This window comes from Eretmochelys imbricata, chromosome 14 (genome assembly GCF_965152235.1).
Source record: "Eretmochelys imbricata isolate rEreImb1 chromosome 14, rEreImb1.hap1, whole genome shotgun sequence".
Taxonomy (NCBI): domain Eukaryota; kingdom Metazoa; phylum Chordata; order Testudines; family Cheloniidae; genus Eretmochelys; species Eretmochelys imbricata.
In genome coordinates, this window is record NC_135585.1 from 12,308,934 (window position 1) to 12,328,112 (window position 19,179).

Sequence of the window (19,179 nt, forward strand, 5' to 3'; positions counted from 1 at the left end):
AAAAAGAACTTAGACTAATGCCTTGGGAGGAACATTCTTCACACAACTGTTCCCAACTGCCTGCTTGTTCAGGCTGCTACAGAAAGAGGTAGACAACAACATACAAGATCTACACCTTCATAGGAAGAGGCCAAATGCCTGGGCCACAGAGAGAGAAAAATTTTACATATTTACATGTAGCAGCCTACAATTCTGAACAGCCAGTTTATCAGGTGCTACTTGCAAAGTATGACTTCATCAGCTACTCTAAGTTTTTGGAATTTAGGGACAAACTCCCTCAGGAGGACAGAGTACAGTTCTAAGCCCTTATCGATGAAGGTAGTCTAATAATCTCTTCAAGTTGCAGTAGACACAGAAAATACAGCCTCTAGATCAGTGGTTTTAAACCTGTGGTCTGCAGAGCCTTGGGGGTCCACAAACTAAAATTTCCAAAGGGGTCTGCACTTCCTTTCAAAAATTTTTAGCGGTCAACAAGTGAAAAAAGGTTGAAAACCACTACTGTAGATTGAAGGCAACTGCTGTCAGTATGTACGCGGATTCCCGGCTCCATCCTCATGTTTATCCTGTGAAGTACAGACCAGTATGGAGGACTTGCCCTTTGAGGAGGATTACTTGTTCAATCAAAAGACTCTGTCATTGTACTCATTAAAGGACTCAAGGGTAACCCTCCATTCACTGAGAATATACATAAAGAAGACACTGCAATGGTAAATGAAATAAACAGAGGCAGCTATATACATACACCAGTGTGGCTCTTAGAAGTGAACTATCTTGGCAGTTAAAAAAATATAAAAGATTGCAGGACAAATTTAATGTCATGGTGACCCACACAGTCTTTCCTGAGCACCATCCTAATGTAAAGACTAACTTCGTGAAAATCATAGTGTGCTTTTGTGACAGGCAGCATGCAAGATACAAGGTTGCCTTGTCAAAATCAGAAAGAACATAATAAAACAAGCACTTACGGCAGCCATTTTCAAAGAGCCTCCATGCTTTTTTTTCCCCCTGGATGTTCCTTGTTTCATCATTTAATTCTTGAAATAATTGGCCATCGTGAAAGTCACCACTTCTGTACTTTGCTTGGTATTCTTTACTGCATTATCCATCATCATCTGTAAAATGTATTTTTGTAAAGCTTGCAAAAAAATTGTACGGTATTCATTGTGTATTCTTTATTCCCTTTAGCAAATGCATTTCTCCCAACAGAAATCTCAGTAACTCTGAGAAGCCATTCACATAGCTACAACCTCCTAATGAATATTCCACCTCTTTGAAGTTATAGGTCTGAAGTTCCACCATTAGCACTAGTGCGTTTTGCATTAGCACATGGTAATGCAAAAAGTCTTATTTTAGTTGCTATAGTGCTAGAATATATCAAGGAGAATTTGGCTAAACTTGAATACCTATTACCTATAACATGAAAAAGCAGGAGTTTTCTCCCAGACAACATTAAACAGAATAGTGAGGTCTTGTGGTACTAGAACGTCACTTTTTAGAAAATATGCTACAGTGCATTTAGTTGGAAATCAGGAAGTACTGCTACAATTGACCAAATACATGTGCAACAGTACATCTTGTTCCTGATGTGCTATTTTGTAAAATTCACTCATTTGCAGCGGCCCCCTCGATCATTAGTGTAATTTGGAGAAGTTCTTGGCAGTATTTGACTGTCAGTATCATGTCATTAACAAAAGCTTTTCAAGCATGATGGAAATAACATGTCAAGTGGGATATACATGTTACAGGGACTTCACCCAGTCATTTTGTTGGGGATGGAGTGAAGCATGAGGCTTATCCTGGTGTACCTGTTTGCATGGGTTACCAGGTGTTGTGTGTCAGAAGGAAGGACAGGAACTCTGCTTTTAACAGCGTCCTGCCACAAAACCTTCTGAGATCAGACTGTTTGATGGTGTCAGATGCCACAGGTCTCAAGTCCAGGCCTGTGGAGTTGCCAAGCGAGAACCTTACCCTCTGCACCACCACACCACAAGGTCAGATGAGGGAGCTGCAGCTAACACCCCATTGCCAGAGGCTACATCCACAGACTCCGCTGCATCAGGTGACTGGCAGCAGCCTACTGATTAGACACCACCAGGCATAAATCTTTCTGTTCCTGTCCCATCCTTTGTCAGAGCAATGAGTCATTAGATCTTCTGCTTACCAGACCAAGTTTGTCTCCCTGCTTGGCTCCTGCTCCTTGCTCCAGTTATAACACCTTGATCCTTGTTCCCATTTCCTGCCTCTTCACCTGGTTTCCGCTCCTTGTTCCTGCTTCCTCACTCTAATTCCAGTGACTGACTCAGGCTTGACCCTTGGCATGACTTCTGACTCTGATTCCAGCTTAATCGTGGGCATGGCTACTGACTCCAACCATCCCAGTTTGGGAGATTTTAGTCAGTTAAAAGTCGAGTCATGCAGCGGGGCTAAGACAGGCTCCCTACTTGTACTGGCTCCACGCCACTCCCGGAAACTACGACATGTCTGGCAGCAGCTCCTCGGAGGAGGTGAGGCCAGGGGGTCTCCGCACACTGCCCTCACCCCCAGCTCTGATCCCGCAGCTCTCATTGGCAGGGAACGGGGAACCGCAACCAATGGGAGCTGCAGGGGCTGTTCTTGTAGGCAGGGGCAGCATGCAGAGCCGCCTGGCTGCCCATGAGCCTAGGAGCCACTGCCGGACATGCTGCTGCTTCCAGGAGTCACCCAAGGTAAGCACCGCCTGGCTGGAGCCTGAACCCCAAATCCCCTCCCACACACCAACCCCTGCCCCTGCACCCTCCCGCACCCAAACTCCCTCCCAGAGCCCGTACCCCCTCCCACATCCCAATCCCTTGCCCCAGCCCTGATCCCCCTTCTGCACCCAAATTCCCTCCCAGAGCCTGCACCCCAAATCCTCTTCTGCACCCCAACCCCTTCCCCCAGGGTCAGCCTCTGGAGCCCCCTCCCACAGTCTGAACCTCTCTGTCCCACCCTGCAGCCCAGAGCCTACACCCCATCCTGCACCCCAACCCTCTGCCCCAGCCCAGTGAAAGTGAGTGAGGGTAGGGGAGAGCGAGTGCCTGAGGGAGCGGGGCTGGAGTGAGTGCGGGCGGGGTCTCAGAAAAGGGTGAGGGCAGGGGTGTGGCCTTGGGGCAGGGCAAGGGTATTAGACAGTTGGCAACCCAACCCTGGCACTGACCCTGGCAACCCAACCACTGGCACTGGTGTGGCTTCTGACTCTAACTCTGGATTGAGCCTTCACATGGCTTTGGACTCTGACTCTGACTGTTAGTGTGACTTCTGACTGCGAACCTGACTCTGCCCGATCTCTGATGACGAGGTTAGACCACCTCATTATGGGCCCGGATGGGTATCTATTAAATTGGAAATCAGTGTACTAGGAAGAGATCCATGTTCGTTACAGCTGTTCTGCTACTTCAATCTCTTCCTGATGATTTCTGAGCTCACCCACCTCTTATATCATGAGATCAAAGAGTTAACAGAAGGAGACCCTGGAAACTGAATTTTCAGTTATTGCAGGAAAAAGAGGAGCTGAGAATATCTGTGGCTGATATATTTCATCACACTGCAGAAATGGGAAAATACTCAACAGCTGCAAAACGTTTTCCCCTCAAGTTCTGTGTATATTTGTGTTTGGTTTGGGCTGCACAAAAAAGTGAGTCATTCTAGTTTTGTATAAAGTTTTCTTAGTGAAATCAAATATTGGGGCTCAAACCAAAATCCTTCATCTAAACCACCCTAAATGTTGGAGTTGTTTGTAGCTCTGAAATAGCTGTGTAGGGTTTGTGGCTGGTATAAATATAAACGCAGTCTATAGCAACAATGAACAGGGTAGCATTATATTATCAACATCTATGAAAATTCAACATAGTATGTTATTGGCACAGAAAAAAACTCATACAAATGTTAGTTGCATGGTTAAATGCTCTGGATATGGAGTACCACAGCTTAGGCTGGAAACACAAACTTAACTCTGTCCCTTTCCATGCATTATGATACGTTCTTTAATTACGGGGGCACATACTATTTGTCAAATAAAATACAATATCATGCACGTTTTCTTTCAGCAACTGTACAGGGGCAGAGTTAAGGTCGAGCATCATCTCCCAACTTCCTTCCAATCCAGGTTAGCTACGCAGTGTGGCCCATGTGTTACATGAGGGGTATTATATATTGCTGCCCATCAGACACGCTTTTCTTCCACCTCCTTATGAGGCCATACCACCCTCAAGAGTAACTCAACACCGGGTCTGAGTACTAGTCACAAATCACTGATTTCTCTTAATCCACTGAATGGAATAAAAACTCTGCCTGTCTCTCTGATAAGTCTCAAAATGTAATTGTAAGCGGGGAATTCTCATTGAGTGTGTGTGTTTCCAATGGAATTCTGCAGGGATTGGTTCTTGGCCCTTCCGCTATTTAACATTTTTATCAAGGGGGTGTGCATGTGTGTGTATGGGAGAATTGTGTGAATCAAAAAGAGACAAATAGATCTTGTCTACAGAACATGAATATTCTGTGGAATAGTGACATATCCATGTCTTTTCTAATACATTATTCTTATTGTCAATGTGTACCAAATATTGCAACTTCTTTTAGTTTTCTTTGAGTGGCTACATGTTGGCCTCAGTCCAAGGAATAAGTGCAGTGTATACATGTAAAATGAGCATGAGGATATGAGATATTCAAGTCCCTGTTGAGAAAAAGCAAACATTCTATACCAGTAATAGCAGATGAGCTAGTTACAGCTAAATCCGGAATGATTAAGTCCAGAGAGCTTAAGAGGGGCCAAAAAAAAAATCTCCTTTGTTGATATTAAAATATCTCATTATCTCAGATTTGGGTGTCTGTGTATCATGCATTAAAATTCAGTTACTTGATTAATTTTCTTGAGTTGATTATATTGTGAGCACAGACAATACAAGAAGCAGTTTAATTGTTTCCACATCTGTTTTGTGTGGATTTTTCTTCCTCCCTCCAGATTCTTTCTTAAATTTGTATCTTTTTTTTTCCCCCCACTTATAGTTCCTTCCTTTTGGGGATTGGTGAACTCAGCCTGGAATCTTTGCTCTGTTGGGAAAAGGCAATCACCTGTCAATATAGAAACCAGCCATATGATCTTTGACCCTTTCCTAACTCCACTTCGCATAAACACAGGAGGCAGAAAGGTAAGTTTTCTGACATGTCTTGGTATAAAAACCAAGAGTTAACAGATGAAAAATATGTGCCATTTTCAGTATTTATGAAGTATTTTCACCTTGTAATGCCAATAAGCTCTTAGGCAGAATAATAATAATTGTAAAGCTGAGAAAATTACACATTGTTACCTCCCCTGCAGTGATCAAAACCGTACACTTTTAGGTATCCGGAAGCACTTCTTAATTGCCATACAGTACTGATTCCTTTAAACTCACCTGTGAGTAGAATGTGTTCATTTATAAAAACTCACAGCTAATAAGTGGTGTTTGTCCTACCAGACAAGTAGGATTGTAAAGCCTCAGGAATGCAAATATTGTCTCAGAAGGTTAGATTCTTCTCTTTTGCTGGTATAAATCAGGAGTAACCTCACTGAAATCAGTGCAGTAACATTTCTGTAAACAGAGAGGAAAGAAGATTCGGGTCCAGAATGTTATGAAATGGAGGATTTAATTGGCTCACTCTGGAAGCTGGGGAGAGAGAGGCAGGCTCATAAAAATCTGTTCAGAAAACAGTTTAGTCTCCTAATTACTCTAGAGATTATCAGTACTTGTGCTCCGAAAACCAAGTTACACTGAAGCAAAGCGCCTCTGCCATGCATTAATTAGAAAGCATAGAAAATATTTATAATAAATCAATATATCTTTGGGCACATTAGATCAGATAGAAATGATGGGTCAAAGACGATTTACCTTACTTCAGCTGAAGAAGACTACACTCATGAGTAAGGTGAACAAGATTTGGCCCATTGGCATATTTGCAGTGTAATTACTAGAACTGCTTGGTTTTCTAACCTAAATCTGCAAATCTCAATTAATTTAATATTTTTCTGAAAACAAAACAAAAACCAAACAATTACATGGAAAAATCAGTTGCCTTCTGAAATACTATTGTGCCAATTTGGAGGCTACATCCTATTTTACTGAAGTATGAAACAGGAGGGATTTTAGTCCTGTTTTAAGTGCATATTTCAATGTAACCTTAACTATAGCGTTTCTACCAACAATTCCATAACAAGAGCTGTATGTTCTAGTAATGTGGGTCACCTTCTGACCTTTTTTATTGTTGCCTTTTAGTCTTCTGTATTACCTTTTGATTTATTTTGCATGATTAGATTGCATATTATGGAAAGGGCAGAGCCATGAGAAAATTCTATTTACAAATTATTTAAATGCTGTGAATTTAAGAGGATTTAAAAGGATTTACCATACTCATAAGAATATATTGTTAAAATTACTTCCCCCTCAATTTAAATATAAAAAAGTGAAGGGAAACATGTTTTGTCAGAGGCAATTGGTAAATAACAATATCAGGGTATTTCATTGTGTTTGCTAACATCTGTGAAGAGTAGTTACACACTCTATTATTCATAAACTGCCGCTTTTACGTGGCACACATTTTAAAAAGTATAGACCTTATTCTGCATTCAAACCCTATATGCTTAACTGAGAAATTGTTGAATTGTATTTTATTATTATTAGTTTTGTTGAAAGTTATCAGATTGGTTTGTCTTTTTACCTGTAATTAACTTAATTTGGTTGAGTTTTCAATAGAACTAACAAGCGATTCTTCCTTTTCTGCTCTGGGTTTTTGTCAGTGACTGAGGTGTTAACGGACCTGTTAAGGTGTCAATTACATATACAGATACAGAAACAAATAGTGAAGCTGTGCTGGGCAATGTTCTGCCCTCAGAAATCTTCAGTAAATTGTTCCACCATTAGGCCTTTCTTTGACTAGTATCCTTGTGGGTGCTCCACTTCAAGTGTGCATGCACCTTCAAACAGAGATTTTAGGCCGATTTGGCCCAGGCATGTGCCCTACATGTCCTTGTGCACTGTGCTTAGGCTGTATAGGGCTTATGGGCGACCCACTCTCACTCAGCTTCTTCTCAGTCACCTCTGCCTGAGATGGAGTGTTCAGCGTGCCTGCTTCAATTGGTTGAGCTTGGCTGGGCTAGCATTTGGTTAGTTGTTAGAATTGAGTTGAGTTCATTGTTTAGTATAGTTCAGTTTGTTTTTCCTAAAGAGGCTCGTTATTCCTTGTGCTCTTTATTCCCCTCCCCCTCACATTTGGGGAGGTTCTTCCTCCGTTGAGGAGGTATGCTAGGGTCACTGGGATTCAAAGTTGTCTCACTTGCCAAGAGGCTATTCCAATCTGCAACAGTCATTCCTGAGGCACCCGTTGCCTGGGGCGCACGCACATCTCTCAGAAGTGCAGTTTTCATTCAACCCTTAAGAGCAGGGCCAGCAAGACCCAGAAGATTAGGGTCAAACACCTTATGTTGGAGAGATCTCTTTGCCAGGCCTCAGACCCAGGTCAGGAGGACTTCCTTTATACATCAATCTCTGACTGAGCATAGTGCACTGCCTACCTGGGCACTGCATTCACCCAGACTTTGAGGGAAAAGTTGGAAAGTACTCAGTCTCCAAGAAGAGGCTTTCTGGTTTTCCTCACAAAAAGCCTTTCTGGGCTTGGACTCTATATGAACTTTAAGTATGTGAGTCGTTCATTGAAGTTCCTAACTTAAGTACGTAAATTAACTTTAAACATATGCTTAAGGGCCTTGCTGAATTGAGGCCTATCTCTTCATAAAAATAAACCTGAAATTATTTAATTGTGCAGGATATTAGGAAAATATCAGGTATAGTACATAAATATTTGTGTTTTAGCAAACAAAAGATCTTATAAATACAGATCCTTAGGTTTATATATGGCCCCAAATTTGTTTTTACTGAACCAAGGATCAGTAGATATGTTTCCAATTTCTTTAATTAAAAATTGCACTGGAAAGTTTCATGTTAAGAAATGTTTCTCTGCGTTGTTTGCAACACAAAAATGATAGCATTATACTAATGCTGTAAAACTTAAAAGTAAAATTGTCCAGAAATTATTTATGGTTTTAGTTCAGCAAAATACTTGAGCATGTATATAAGTGCTTTGCTGAGCCCAGTCCTTTAAGCAGAAATTAAACTGTTTTATGTACAAAGTACAAAATGAGAGAAATGCAAAAAGTGAAAAGAAAATTATACTTCAAGCATCATTTCCAAGGACTTCTTAATTACATGATTTTAAAGTAATAGTGTTCCTTTAGTTCTAGGCAGAGCTCATTCATTATCTCATTCTTTCCATTTATAGTTGTTAAAAGAATAATAACAAATATACATGGATTTACAAAAAACAAAACAAAAAAACACCAAACCCTGCAAATGGGAACAGACACATTTAAAAATGCATAGACAAGGTCTGAGTCATATTAAACTCATCTCTAAAAATGTCATTTTATCAAAATTGCCATTCAAATGGAAGTAGTTAGTTGAAAGCATATTTCAAGCAGGAACTGGTCCTAATGATTACTTTGAATTATTGCTCCTAAGAAATGTGTATTCAACATAAAGATTTAAGAAAAACACAGGAAGTAACCAGAGGTTTCAACTGTATTTATTCAAATGCAGGCATGGTATTTTTCAACCCTAAGATTAATTTTAAAATAAAATGTATTGATCTGGTGAAACCTCTTAGAAATAATTTATTCTTTCATAACATTTTATCTGTTAACAGGGGAGTGCTTAAAATGGTATTTTAATATTTCATGACTTACATCTATATAGCAGTTCTCTTGTTTTATTCAGTCCTTTAGTGACATGGAATAATATGGATGAACAGATAATGTGAGGTAACAGGATAATTAAAATCATAGAGGACAGAGTCCCTTTTACAAAAGGTGTAGATATTCCAAAGTGATTTATCTTCACCTGTTGTCTTGAGCAATGAGCTTTCTTTTGTGCATTGCTGTTGGGAACAATATGGGACATGTGAAATTTGTCCTTAATATATTTCCATAGCAACTCTGAATGTTTATACAAACAGAATTGAGAATCAATTTAATCTGTGGCACAGAATTTGAGAAAATGCATTAGTCAATTATGTTAATTCTATTAATTAGAGCTGGTCAGAAATTTCACTTTGGAACACTTTTTCCATTGAAAAATGCTGATTTGACAAAAGTGAGCGTTTCACAGAATGTATTGATTTCATCAAAATTTTCTATGGTAAATTATTTATTTTTTTCATTTGTTAGAGTGAAAACATTTCATGTTTACTTTATTGTCCTGACTTTTATAATTTGTTACAATTTGTAACATAACAGTCAAAACAATTAAGTCTAAATTAAATGGTTTGATGATGCTGAAGAAAAATATTTCATTTAACAAAACACTAAGATTTCTACTTTTCATCCTGATTCACGACAATACAAAATTTGGAAAACTCAAAAGTTCCCACAGGATGGGAATTCCATTTTTTGACCAACTCTTCTACTTAAAAAACACTGTCTGGGAAGGAGTGCTATGGAGATGTAATATCAGTGGGCCAAATCCTGCTTGACTCATGCAAACGAGAACATGTGCTCCTCCCCTGGATGAGATGATCAGCCTTTGGCCTGTGTTTGTGTGTTAGCCCCCTATACAAAAGATTTCTAAAACTGATCAATAAGGGTCAAATGATAAAGGTAGAAAAGAAACTCCAGTCTCGGGGCCAGATTGTGACTATCTGTGTGTGTGTGTGTGTGTGTGTGTGGCTGGCTGGCTGCCTGGGGGGAGCTGTCAAGTCCCGTGGTATGGAAGTCCTCTCACATGGGGCAGGAAGGAAGTGGGGCAATAGACCCACACCCATGAACTGATCAACAGAGCAAAGCTACATATCTGGGGGAGGAAGCACGCGGCAGTGGGCACGTTTGTCTGACTCTGCATTGCCCAGCTCGTTATCGTGTGAAGTGCTGAGGGCAGCTTGAGTACAAAAGGTGATTCACAGAATACATCATTTCATCTCATGACACCAGATATACCAATCCAGTACAGTTTCACATTTTGGGGAACTTGATTACTTTCAAGAAGTTGCCTTGGGAATTACAGCACTTCCTTAGCGTAGCTGCTACTTTAGCAGTGCTGCAGTTGATATCTAGGGAAGTAGGTCAGGCCTTTGAATTTGAGAATTAGCTCTTGAAGTATGTTAGATCAAGGGGGGTTGTGGAGTTCTACTACTGAAATTCTACAAAGGGATTTGATCCTTGTCAGAAGCATTCATTTTTTTCCTGTGTATTGGCTTGGGTTACTGTTTCTGGAGCTTGGAGCGACGTCTGTTCCTAACCATTGATATGTTTTGCATTAATTGTTCTTGCTTGTGGGAACCCCGATTGATCTAAATGTTGAGGAAGTGGAATGACAAATAGCCCTTTTTGATTCAGATATTAAGCTTGGGAAAAAATCCAGACTTTTTTCTGAACACCTCTTCACTTTGCTCACTGAATTGAGTGTCATTGCTCTAAGCTGAGTGGTGGTGGTGTATATTTCAACAGATTTTCTTACATTCTCTGTTTGTTGCTAAGCCTTGTTGGTCCTCTTACACTGAGGATTTGGTTTAGCAGGAGCTATATTTATATTTTTTTTCATGTTGGACGTGGCTTTCATATGGGTTGAGGCACTTGGGGTTTTCAGGGATGTTAACCAATTGATATAGCAGCCAGGGAATTGCTTTGACAACACTTAACTGTGGTTATCACATTGTACAGTAAGGGATTTTTTGGAATTGATACTAAAATGATTAAGTGCAAATAACAAGAGACTGTAAATTGGTTGAAACTATAAGAAATCCTAGAGTTAAGATAAGGAAGCACAAGCCTAGATACACAATAGTGAGCCAGAAAACCTACTAGTTGTGCAGTGAAATGAAAATCTTCATTAAATACATCTTTTAAAACTGATTTGATTGCTGTACATGAGTGCAGATGGGGAGGGGAAGGTTCAGTTGAAGTTATCAATTCTTGTAACAGGAACATAGCAGGTGAACCCGGGTGTTGTGCAGATGTCCTGATTTTATAGACACAGTCCCGATATTTGGGGCTTTTTCTTATATAGGCTCATATTACCCCCCACCCCATCCCGATTTTTCGCACTTGCTGTCTGGGTACCCTATGTGCAGGTATGTAAAGGGGGAACTGATTTTCTTGTACTTCGATTTTAAAAGTAACATTTTTAATATGACCTTTTTTAATTCAGTGCAACTATCCTCGGCCTAAAAACTCTATAGGCGGGCTGTGCTGTTCAAGGGAGGTTTAAGCAGGTGACTTTCAGGAAGGAGCTGCTGCTTGGTGGTGCATATCCCCGCCATGTCATTCTGTCAGTTTTGCCCTTTTTGAGCTGGGCCTTGATCCTGCAACATGCTGAGCGCCCTCCATTTCTGCTGACTTCAGTAGGAGTTGAAGATATTCAGCACCTCATGGGTCTGAGCTTTTAGTGCCAATGTTGAATTAAAAAGCCAATTGCTTGATATCACACTGCTGAAATCAGCTGGGGATTTGCCTCAGATCCAAGTCCCACTTTTGCAGCAATACCAGTAACATATTTGACCATCCTGTTACTATTTCCTCAAGTCTTCCGTTGTTAATTGCAAATTCAGTTTGTTCATGCAGCCATCTAAACTATATGCCTGTTGATCTCTGATTCAGCAGCGTGAAACCATATGGCTCTAAAATATTTCCATGAAATTCTCTTTAGGACTACAGGCTTGTTTAGATGAACAGTTAGTTCATGGCAAGCTGAGGTGTAAAGCTATAGTCACTAGTGTGCTGCATATTAACTGTCTGTATGGCCCCTGCTACTGCACGTTAGGAAGCCTTCAGCACGCAGTAGCATGGTCCACGCAGATAGTTACTGTGTGGCATGCTAGTGCGCTGTTGTAGCTTTTACACCCCAGCTTGCCAGTCGCTAGCTGTTCATCTAGGCATGCCTAAGAAACTCGCCTTTACACAAAATAGTTCCACTCCCAGTCTTCTCCTAACAGTCTCTGTCCTTTCAATATTAATGGAAGAACTCAAGGAATTGTAGGCTTCGAAAACTTTGTTTCAGACTTTTTCAAGAACTTTTCTAGAGCTTTTGAACAAACCCATTGAGCTAAGTTCCTCCCAGGAATAACTCCCCTGAAGTCAGTGGAAGAATCTGTTCCATTGTTTGTCTGGAGTACAATACAATCACTTTTTAGCTATAATTCTGTTCTATTTATTTTGTAACTGGAAAATCATTAGAAGACTAAAAATGTTGGAGATGTGTAGCCCCTAATTGAATGTTATGAGCCAAAATGCATAAGATTTCTTGCTCCAGGACCTCCGCATGTTACAATTTTTCTGTCCTTTCAGTGCTTTGTTGACTTAGGCTTTGTAATGGAGCTGGTCAAAATGTTTCCATATTTTTAACCAAAAAAAGTGTGAAAATATTTCTGAAACATTTCATAAAAAAATTCTCACCATTTTTCAACCCTCTCTGCTGTGTATATGTCCAGACATTTCCCTCTGCCCCGGGCACACTCTGCACTTCAGATTTTTCTCCTATCCTAGTGGGGAAAGTGGGTTGGAGGTGACATGGGGGCACAAGGGAAAGAGTTTTGGGACAAGGGCTGCAGGGGGGGGTCAGGCATGGTAGTGCTCCGCCTGCATGGCTACGAGCATCTGGATCGAGTCCGCTTGGCGCTCCGTTATGGTTATCAGCCAATCTGTGCTTTGCTGCCAGAGCACCACGCTTTTGTGCCGGCGTTCCTCATTCTGCTGGCGGATCTTCCTTTCACTGTCCCGCCACTCCTGCACTTCTCAATTTTCATTACTTGAATGCTGCATTACTTCATGCAACGTCTTCCTTGCTTCTATGTGGCCTCTTTCTGATTCTTTGGAGTCTTTCGGCCGGTGATAACACGGACGACTGAGGTCTCAAGGTTGCATCTGTAAAGGCAAAATGCAACGCTTCACAGAGGCAATGATTCCCCATACTTAAGGGCAAGCACAGTCTACATAATAGCATAATTTGCCCATCCCAAAGTGAGCGCACATAACGCACGGGTTATGGTGAGTAAGCACAGGGTCAAGCGTGACTGATTGTTTCACTCTGTACTGTCCTCTGGGTTTCTGTGCCTTGGGGAGAGCCAACAGCGGTAGGGGGCCCCTATACTGAACACTGTCCCCACATTTTCCACAGGAGTTCGTCCTGGAAGATATCTCGCTGCTGAGGGTGACCTGGGAAGCAAGGGAGGGTCTTCTACTGCAATGCGGCTTCCACCCTGGCCCATATGCAGCTTGCCTGTGTGCACTAATGGTCCCCCCATCCCTCATGGCACAGTGGCGCTGACAAGTTAACCTTACTGGGACAAGGACCACAGTGGCTCTCCCGAGAAACCTGCAGAAGCGCATTGCCCAGCTTCTGGATGAGACCTTTAAAGAGATCACTGAGGCCGATTACCGTGATGTGAGAGCACATCAACGCCCTATTCTGCATCGAGGCATGCATTCAGCCCTAACCCTCCTCACCCCAAGAGCCCGCTCCGAATAACTTCCTTCCCAAAATAAAAGCCACTTATTGGGAACCTCCTCTGGTGTTTGTCCTTCCCCAAACACTGGCCGCCGTGACTGGCTACCTTCCTCTTGGTTCGAGAACAGCTCCTGGCTACATGCATCTAGGGATTCCGGGGTATCTTCCTCTCCCTCAGCACCCTCCCTTCTGCTTTGCTCCTCCTCCTGCCTTGTTAAACTGGGCTCTGAAGTGTCCACGGTGGTACTCGGAGTGAAGGTGGGGTCGCCCCCAAGTATCGCGTCCAGCTCTTTGTAGAAATAGCAGGTTGCGGGGGCAGCACTGGAGTGGCTGTTTGGTTCGCGGGCTTTGCGGTAGGCATTCTGCAGCTCCTTCACTTTAATCCTGCACTGCAGCACATCCCGATCATGGCCCCTTTCCATCCCCCTTGATATCTGCCCGAAGGTATCTTAATTCCTACGGCTGGAGCACAGCTGGGACTAGACAGCTTCCTCCCCTCAAACACTGATGAGGTCCAGCACCTCGCCATTGCTCCCTACTGGGGATCACCTGGCGCGTGGAGGCATGGTCACCTGGAAAGATTCACTTAGAGCACTCCATGCCTGGCTGAGCAAACAGGAAGGGGATTTTCAAAATTCCCAGAGAATTTAAAGGGTGGGTCTGACGGTTGGTCATCTGAGGGCAGGGTAGTAGAGTTCAAAGTGATGACCAGAGTGGCTGGAACAGGCATTGTGGGACACTTCTGGAGGCTGATCAGAGTGCACTGACAGACCAGGGCGTCCACACTGGTGCCGCGGTGTTCCAGCGGGGGCACACAAAACGTTATTCCACTTGCCGAGGTGGAGTGCCAGGAGCTCTGTAGCTGCGTAGTCAGAGCGCTGTACGTGCCTTGCCAGTGTGGACGGGTAGTGAGCTAGTGCGCCCGGGGCTGCTTTAATGTGCTGTAACTCGCAAGTGTAGGCAAGCCCACACTGTTCATGAGCCACAAAAGAACCATTATGGGGTGTCATAGAATCATAGAAGATTACGGTTGGAAGAGACCTCAGGAGGTCCTCTAGTCCAACCTCCTGCACAAAGCAGAACCAACACCAACTAAATCATCCCAGCCAGGGCTTTGTCAAGCCGAGCCTTAAAAACCTCTAAGGATGGAGATTCCACCACCTCCGTGGGTAACCCATTCCAGTGCTTCACTACCCTCCTAGTGAAATAGTGTTTCCTAATATCCAATCTAGACCCCCAACCCCCTCTGCAACTTGAGACTATTGCACCTTGTTCTGTCATCTGTCACCACTGAAAACAGCCGAGCTCCATCCACTTTGGAACCCCCCTTCAGGTAGTTGAAGGTTGCTATCAAATCCCACCTCACTCTTCTTTTCTGCAGACTAAACAAGCCCAGTTCCCTCCATGTCCTGTCATTGCAGTGCAGTGTTGCAGGAGTCCATGAGGACACTGTTTCATGACCATGTAAGTCATGATGTGGACACCTCAAGGTGGTGTTACAGCATCACTCTTGTAGTTATTCTGTGTCTCTCTGCTGCTCCATTTCATGGCAAGGCGGGTCTCCATCTCCACAAGGCTGCATATCACTGGTACAGATAACTGGATTCCAAGATCCGGAATTTCAGCTTGAGTTGCTTAATGTGTTTACATGCAGATTAATTCCCCAGTAAGAATGCTGCTGTTGAGAACACTCCACATAATGCAATTCTTTCGCAGCCCTGGCTTTGTCTCTTGATTATCAATTTTAGTAAATTTAACAGGCAGCCCTTCGGAGGTTTAAAAAAAAAAATCAGTTTTAATAGACCATCCAAACCCTTATTAAATACACGGCACACTCCCCCCCTTGCCTGCAAACAAATATATGATTTCACTCGTTTCTCTTTGTCACTCCACACAAGCACCGCAGCAATCGGCAAAAGAACAAAATAATTTTACTGAGAGGCTAGTGTAGTGTGGTGTCACTCATGCAACAGGCACTGTGGACCCCAATCTCTAAAGCAACCACAAAATCCCATTAAAACAGAATGACACACTGTAACTGGCTGGCAGCCTGGCTGAACCACCCACTACTGTTAACAGGAAATGAGATGGCGTAACAGTGACTGGGAGTAGCCTGCAAGAGGGGTGACATTTTCTAATCTATGTTATGCAGCAGGTTCGACTACATAATCATAATGGTTCCTTCTGGCCTTAAAAATCCGTAAATCTCAATTCTGTTGAGAGGCTTTGGTCTGTTGCTATCAGTGGAACCCTGCCAGAGGAGAAGGCATTGGGGTGCTTGGACATATTTTGTAGTGTTAAACCTGACCCTTGAGGAGCTCAGGTTTTTTGGAATGGGATGGGGAAATAGTTCTCGCTCACGCCAACTAAATCAAAAAACTTTGATCTTTCTGAAACTAGGAAGTGGTGGCCAATTTTACACCAGCAGTAGTTTTCCCTCCTTTCTTAAATGGTTTCTTAAATTGAAAATGTATTCCTTTTATTAAAAAGTGTTTCTCGTAGCATTGCCCCCCAAAGTTAACAAATGGTGGAGTTCAAAAGAAAAGGCTGCTGCTGCTTATAGCAGTTTGGGAGTCAAATCTCAAAGAAATGCCTACGAAACCTGCACACAACCATACACCATCATCTCTTTTGTTTAGCCCATTTTTAGAGAGAGGTTACTTTAGAATATAGTTCTGAGGCTTACTTGTATTTTGTCCTGCTTGTTAAATCAAAGCCATTGTTGTTCTGTATAGATCTTCAAGTGAAAGAAAAAATACTATTAGTGGAATTTCAATTATCTAGATAACTTTTCACTAAATCAGAGTTGCCTGTATTTTAAGACACAGTATCTTGCAACTTGCCAGGACTAGAAATAAGTGCACAGTTGCCCATACCAAGAGAAATACAGACAGAGCTTGATCTGTAGCTGGTTAAACCAGCTGAGCTCTGTTGAAGCCAATGGAGCCAGATTGATTTACACCATCTGAGAATCTGGTTCCAAATGGATCTCTAATCTTTGTAATCTTCAGGTTAGCAGCAAATTGTTGTCATTGTGAAATGATAGACCCCAATCCTGCAAACACTTACAACATTTATCCATGTGAGTAAATTTGCACATGCGAGTCCCTTTTTTTCAGGATCAGGGTCTTAAATAGTTTTTAAAACATGGTTTATACCACAGATTATGTCTAATGCCTTCTCAGATGCCATGGGCATGCAATTGTATAACAGGGTGTGTCTTATCTCTCTACTTAAGTTCTTTTCCTAGTTTGCCTTTTCCTCCTTACTAAAAGGACACTAAGTCACCCTTATTTTAAAAAAACCATGGTTTTCTAGATCTTGTGCATTTCCATGCATGAAGATAAATTTCATGTTTTATTTTGTTGGAATAATTCAAAGTTCACAATTTGAGATACTACTGCAATCACCACTTCTTAGGACTGGCGGAGGAGCCAGGTGTTGCTTAATATGGTAATAAAAAAATTCCAAAACATTTTTTGTGATATTTAAAAAAAAACAGTATGAGAATGAGATTCTCTCTCCTGTCTTTGTAAGTCTTTCTTTTGGAGATATCTGCTTGCTGCTGTGAAGTTAAATATCATAGGATTTCTGTTCTAAGAAGTCACACTGAGGGATTTAAGACACCGATTGTTTTACTAGTTTTTATTTGATTGTGTAGGTGGTTGGAACATTGATGGTAATTTGCCTCTTGTTCCCCAAATGGCATTTTGACAATAGTTTAGCAAGCCAGCATGTCAGTGTCACTCCTGAGCCATCTACACTACAATCAGTTGCAATTTGCCTTGACCTTGAATGTTAGACTTCTGAAATGGAAGTTCTGTGTTCTGCATATTGTAGTTCGTAGAGGGCTGGGTTTTCAAAAGTGCCTTCAGGATTTCGGTGCAGAGGTCCCATAGAAAATCACTGGGACTTGGGTTTCTAAATCCCTACCTAAAATCTTTAATACTTCAGCATGGATTTGGCAGCAGAAATACAGTTCTCTGCAATATGAACAAGCATGATTAAAAATATAAAACTGCTGTACTGGTAAGGCCATCCCCCCCCCCCCCAACCGTGACTGTGCTAAGTAGAACCATGGGCAAAACGGTTGCGCTCCAGTTCTGGTTCCCTGAAAAACACAGGCCATGTCCACATTAGGATAAACCATGTTAGCTAACACATTCGAACTAATATGTAGAGCTGATTTTAAAAAACTTTTGCTGCAAAAAATGTCAGTGATTTTCATCCAAATCTTCACTCCGTTTTTAGGGGAGTGGGCTCAGAACCTGGGTTCCAGTGCAAATTCAAACATCTACAATGCTATTTTATAGCCCCACAGCCGGAGCTCTGTGAGCCTGTGTCAGCTGACCCAAGCTCTGACTCGGTGCCATGGAATTTTTATCACTGTAGATATATCCTGAGTCCACAAGCCAGTCCCACAGATACCAGTTTACAATGCCGACATACCCACTAGGATTAACATGTTTTAAAATTATACCTTTTTTCCCCTAGTTTTTGCAGTGCCAGGCTGAGCAGCAAATGGCCATTGTGTGATGGGGTTTAAGATTTATTATTATGATTGTTACTATAACACCTAGGAGCCCAAGTCATGGACCAGACCACACTGTGCAAAGTGCAATACCAGCACAGAATAAAAAGACTGTCCCTACCCCAAGGAGATTACACTCTAAGTACAAATCGAGGTTATGGATTGTTCATCCCTGTCTGGCTGTATCTATGAGACAGTACTGGGGATAGACAGTGGTCACACTAGCAACCTAAGCATTGAGTTAGAGGGGTCCATACGTTGGTCCATACATTGTAACACACACCTTCAAAGTGCTTCTGGTCCCTATTCTCACTCCTCCACTCCAGTTTATTTCCTAGCATTTAAAATTGTGTGGGTATTTTGTCCTTCATAGTGCTAATAGTGGCCATTTTCAAGAACTCTTTGTTACCCTGATGTGCTTTTAATTTTGGATTAAATTCATAATGCTATAGAACATCAATATTGCGTTTTGCCAAGTATTGAAATTACTACTTGCCATCCTTCCTTTTTTCCCCCCTAATAAGTTATAATAATGGTAATAACATGATAGAGTAACTGTATTTACAGTACTTTAGACACACAGTGAATCCTGACCAATTAATTAAACCTTGTGTGACAGGGTCGGGCCAGATGGCTACAGGAGCATAATAGAAGATAGATATGTTAGCCCCAGGTTAAGTAGGTCCCTTTTCCCTGGGTAAGGTAACAAGGAAGGTTGCAGAACAATCAGGAACCTTCTGGAGACAATTAAGACAGGTTGATTAGAACACCTGCAGCCAATGAAGAAGCTGTTAGAATCAATTAAGGCAGGCTAATCGGGGCACTTGGATTTAAAAAGGAGCTCACTTCAGTTTGTGATGCGTGTGTGAGGAGCTGGGAGCAAGAGGCACTAGGAGCTGAGAGTGAGAACACGGACTGTTGGAGGACTGAGGAGTACAAGCATTATCAGACACCAGGAGGAAGGTCCTATGGTGAGAATAAAGAAGTTGTTGGAGGAGGCCATGGGGAAGTAGCCCAGGGAGTTGTAGCTGTCGCACAGCTGTTCCAGGAAGCACTCTAGACAGCTGCATTCCACAGGGCCCTGGGCTGGAACCCGGAGTAGAGGGC

The 19,179-nt window shown here is 42.2% G+C and overlaps 1 protein-coding gene across 1 annotated transcript in view; it reads left to right on the forward strand.

Moving 5' to 3' along the window:
- Positions 1-19,179, forward strand: part of CA10 (carbonic anhydrase 10) — a 331,719-nt gene that overhangs the window by 116,253 nt on the left and 196,287 nt on the right. Inside the window, exon 3 of the mRNA XM_077834188.1 lies at positions 5,023-5,165. Within this exon, the coding sequence (XP_077690314.1) occupies positions 5,023-5,165 (143 nt within the window). The remainder of the gene's footprint in view (positions 1-5,022; positions 5,166-19,179) is intronic.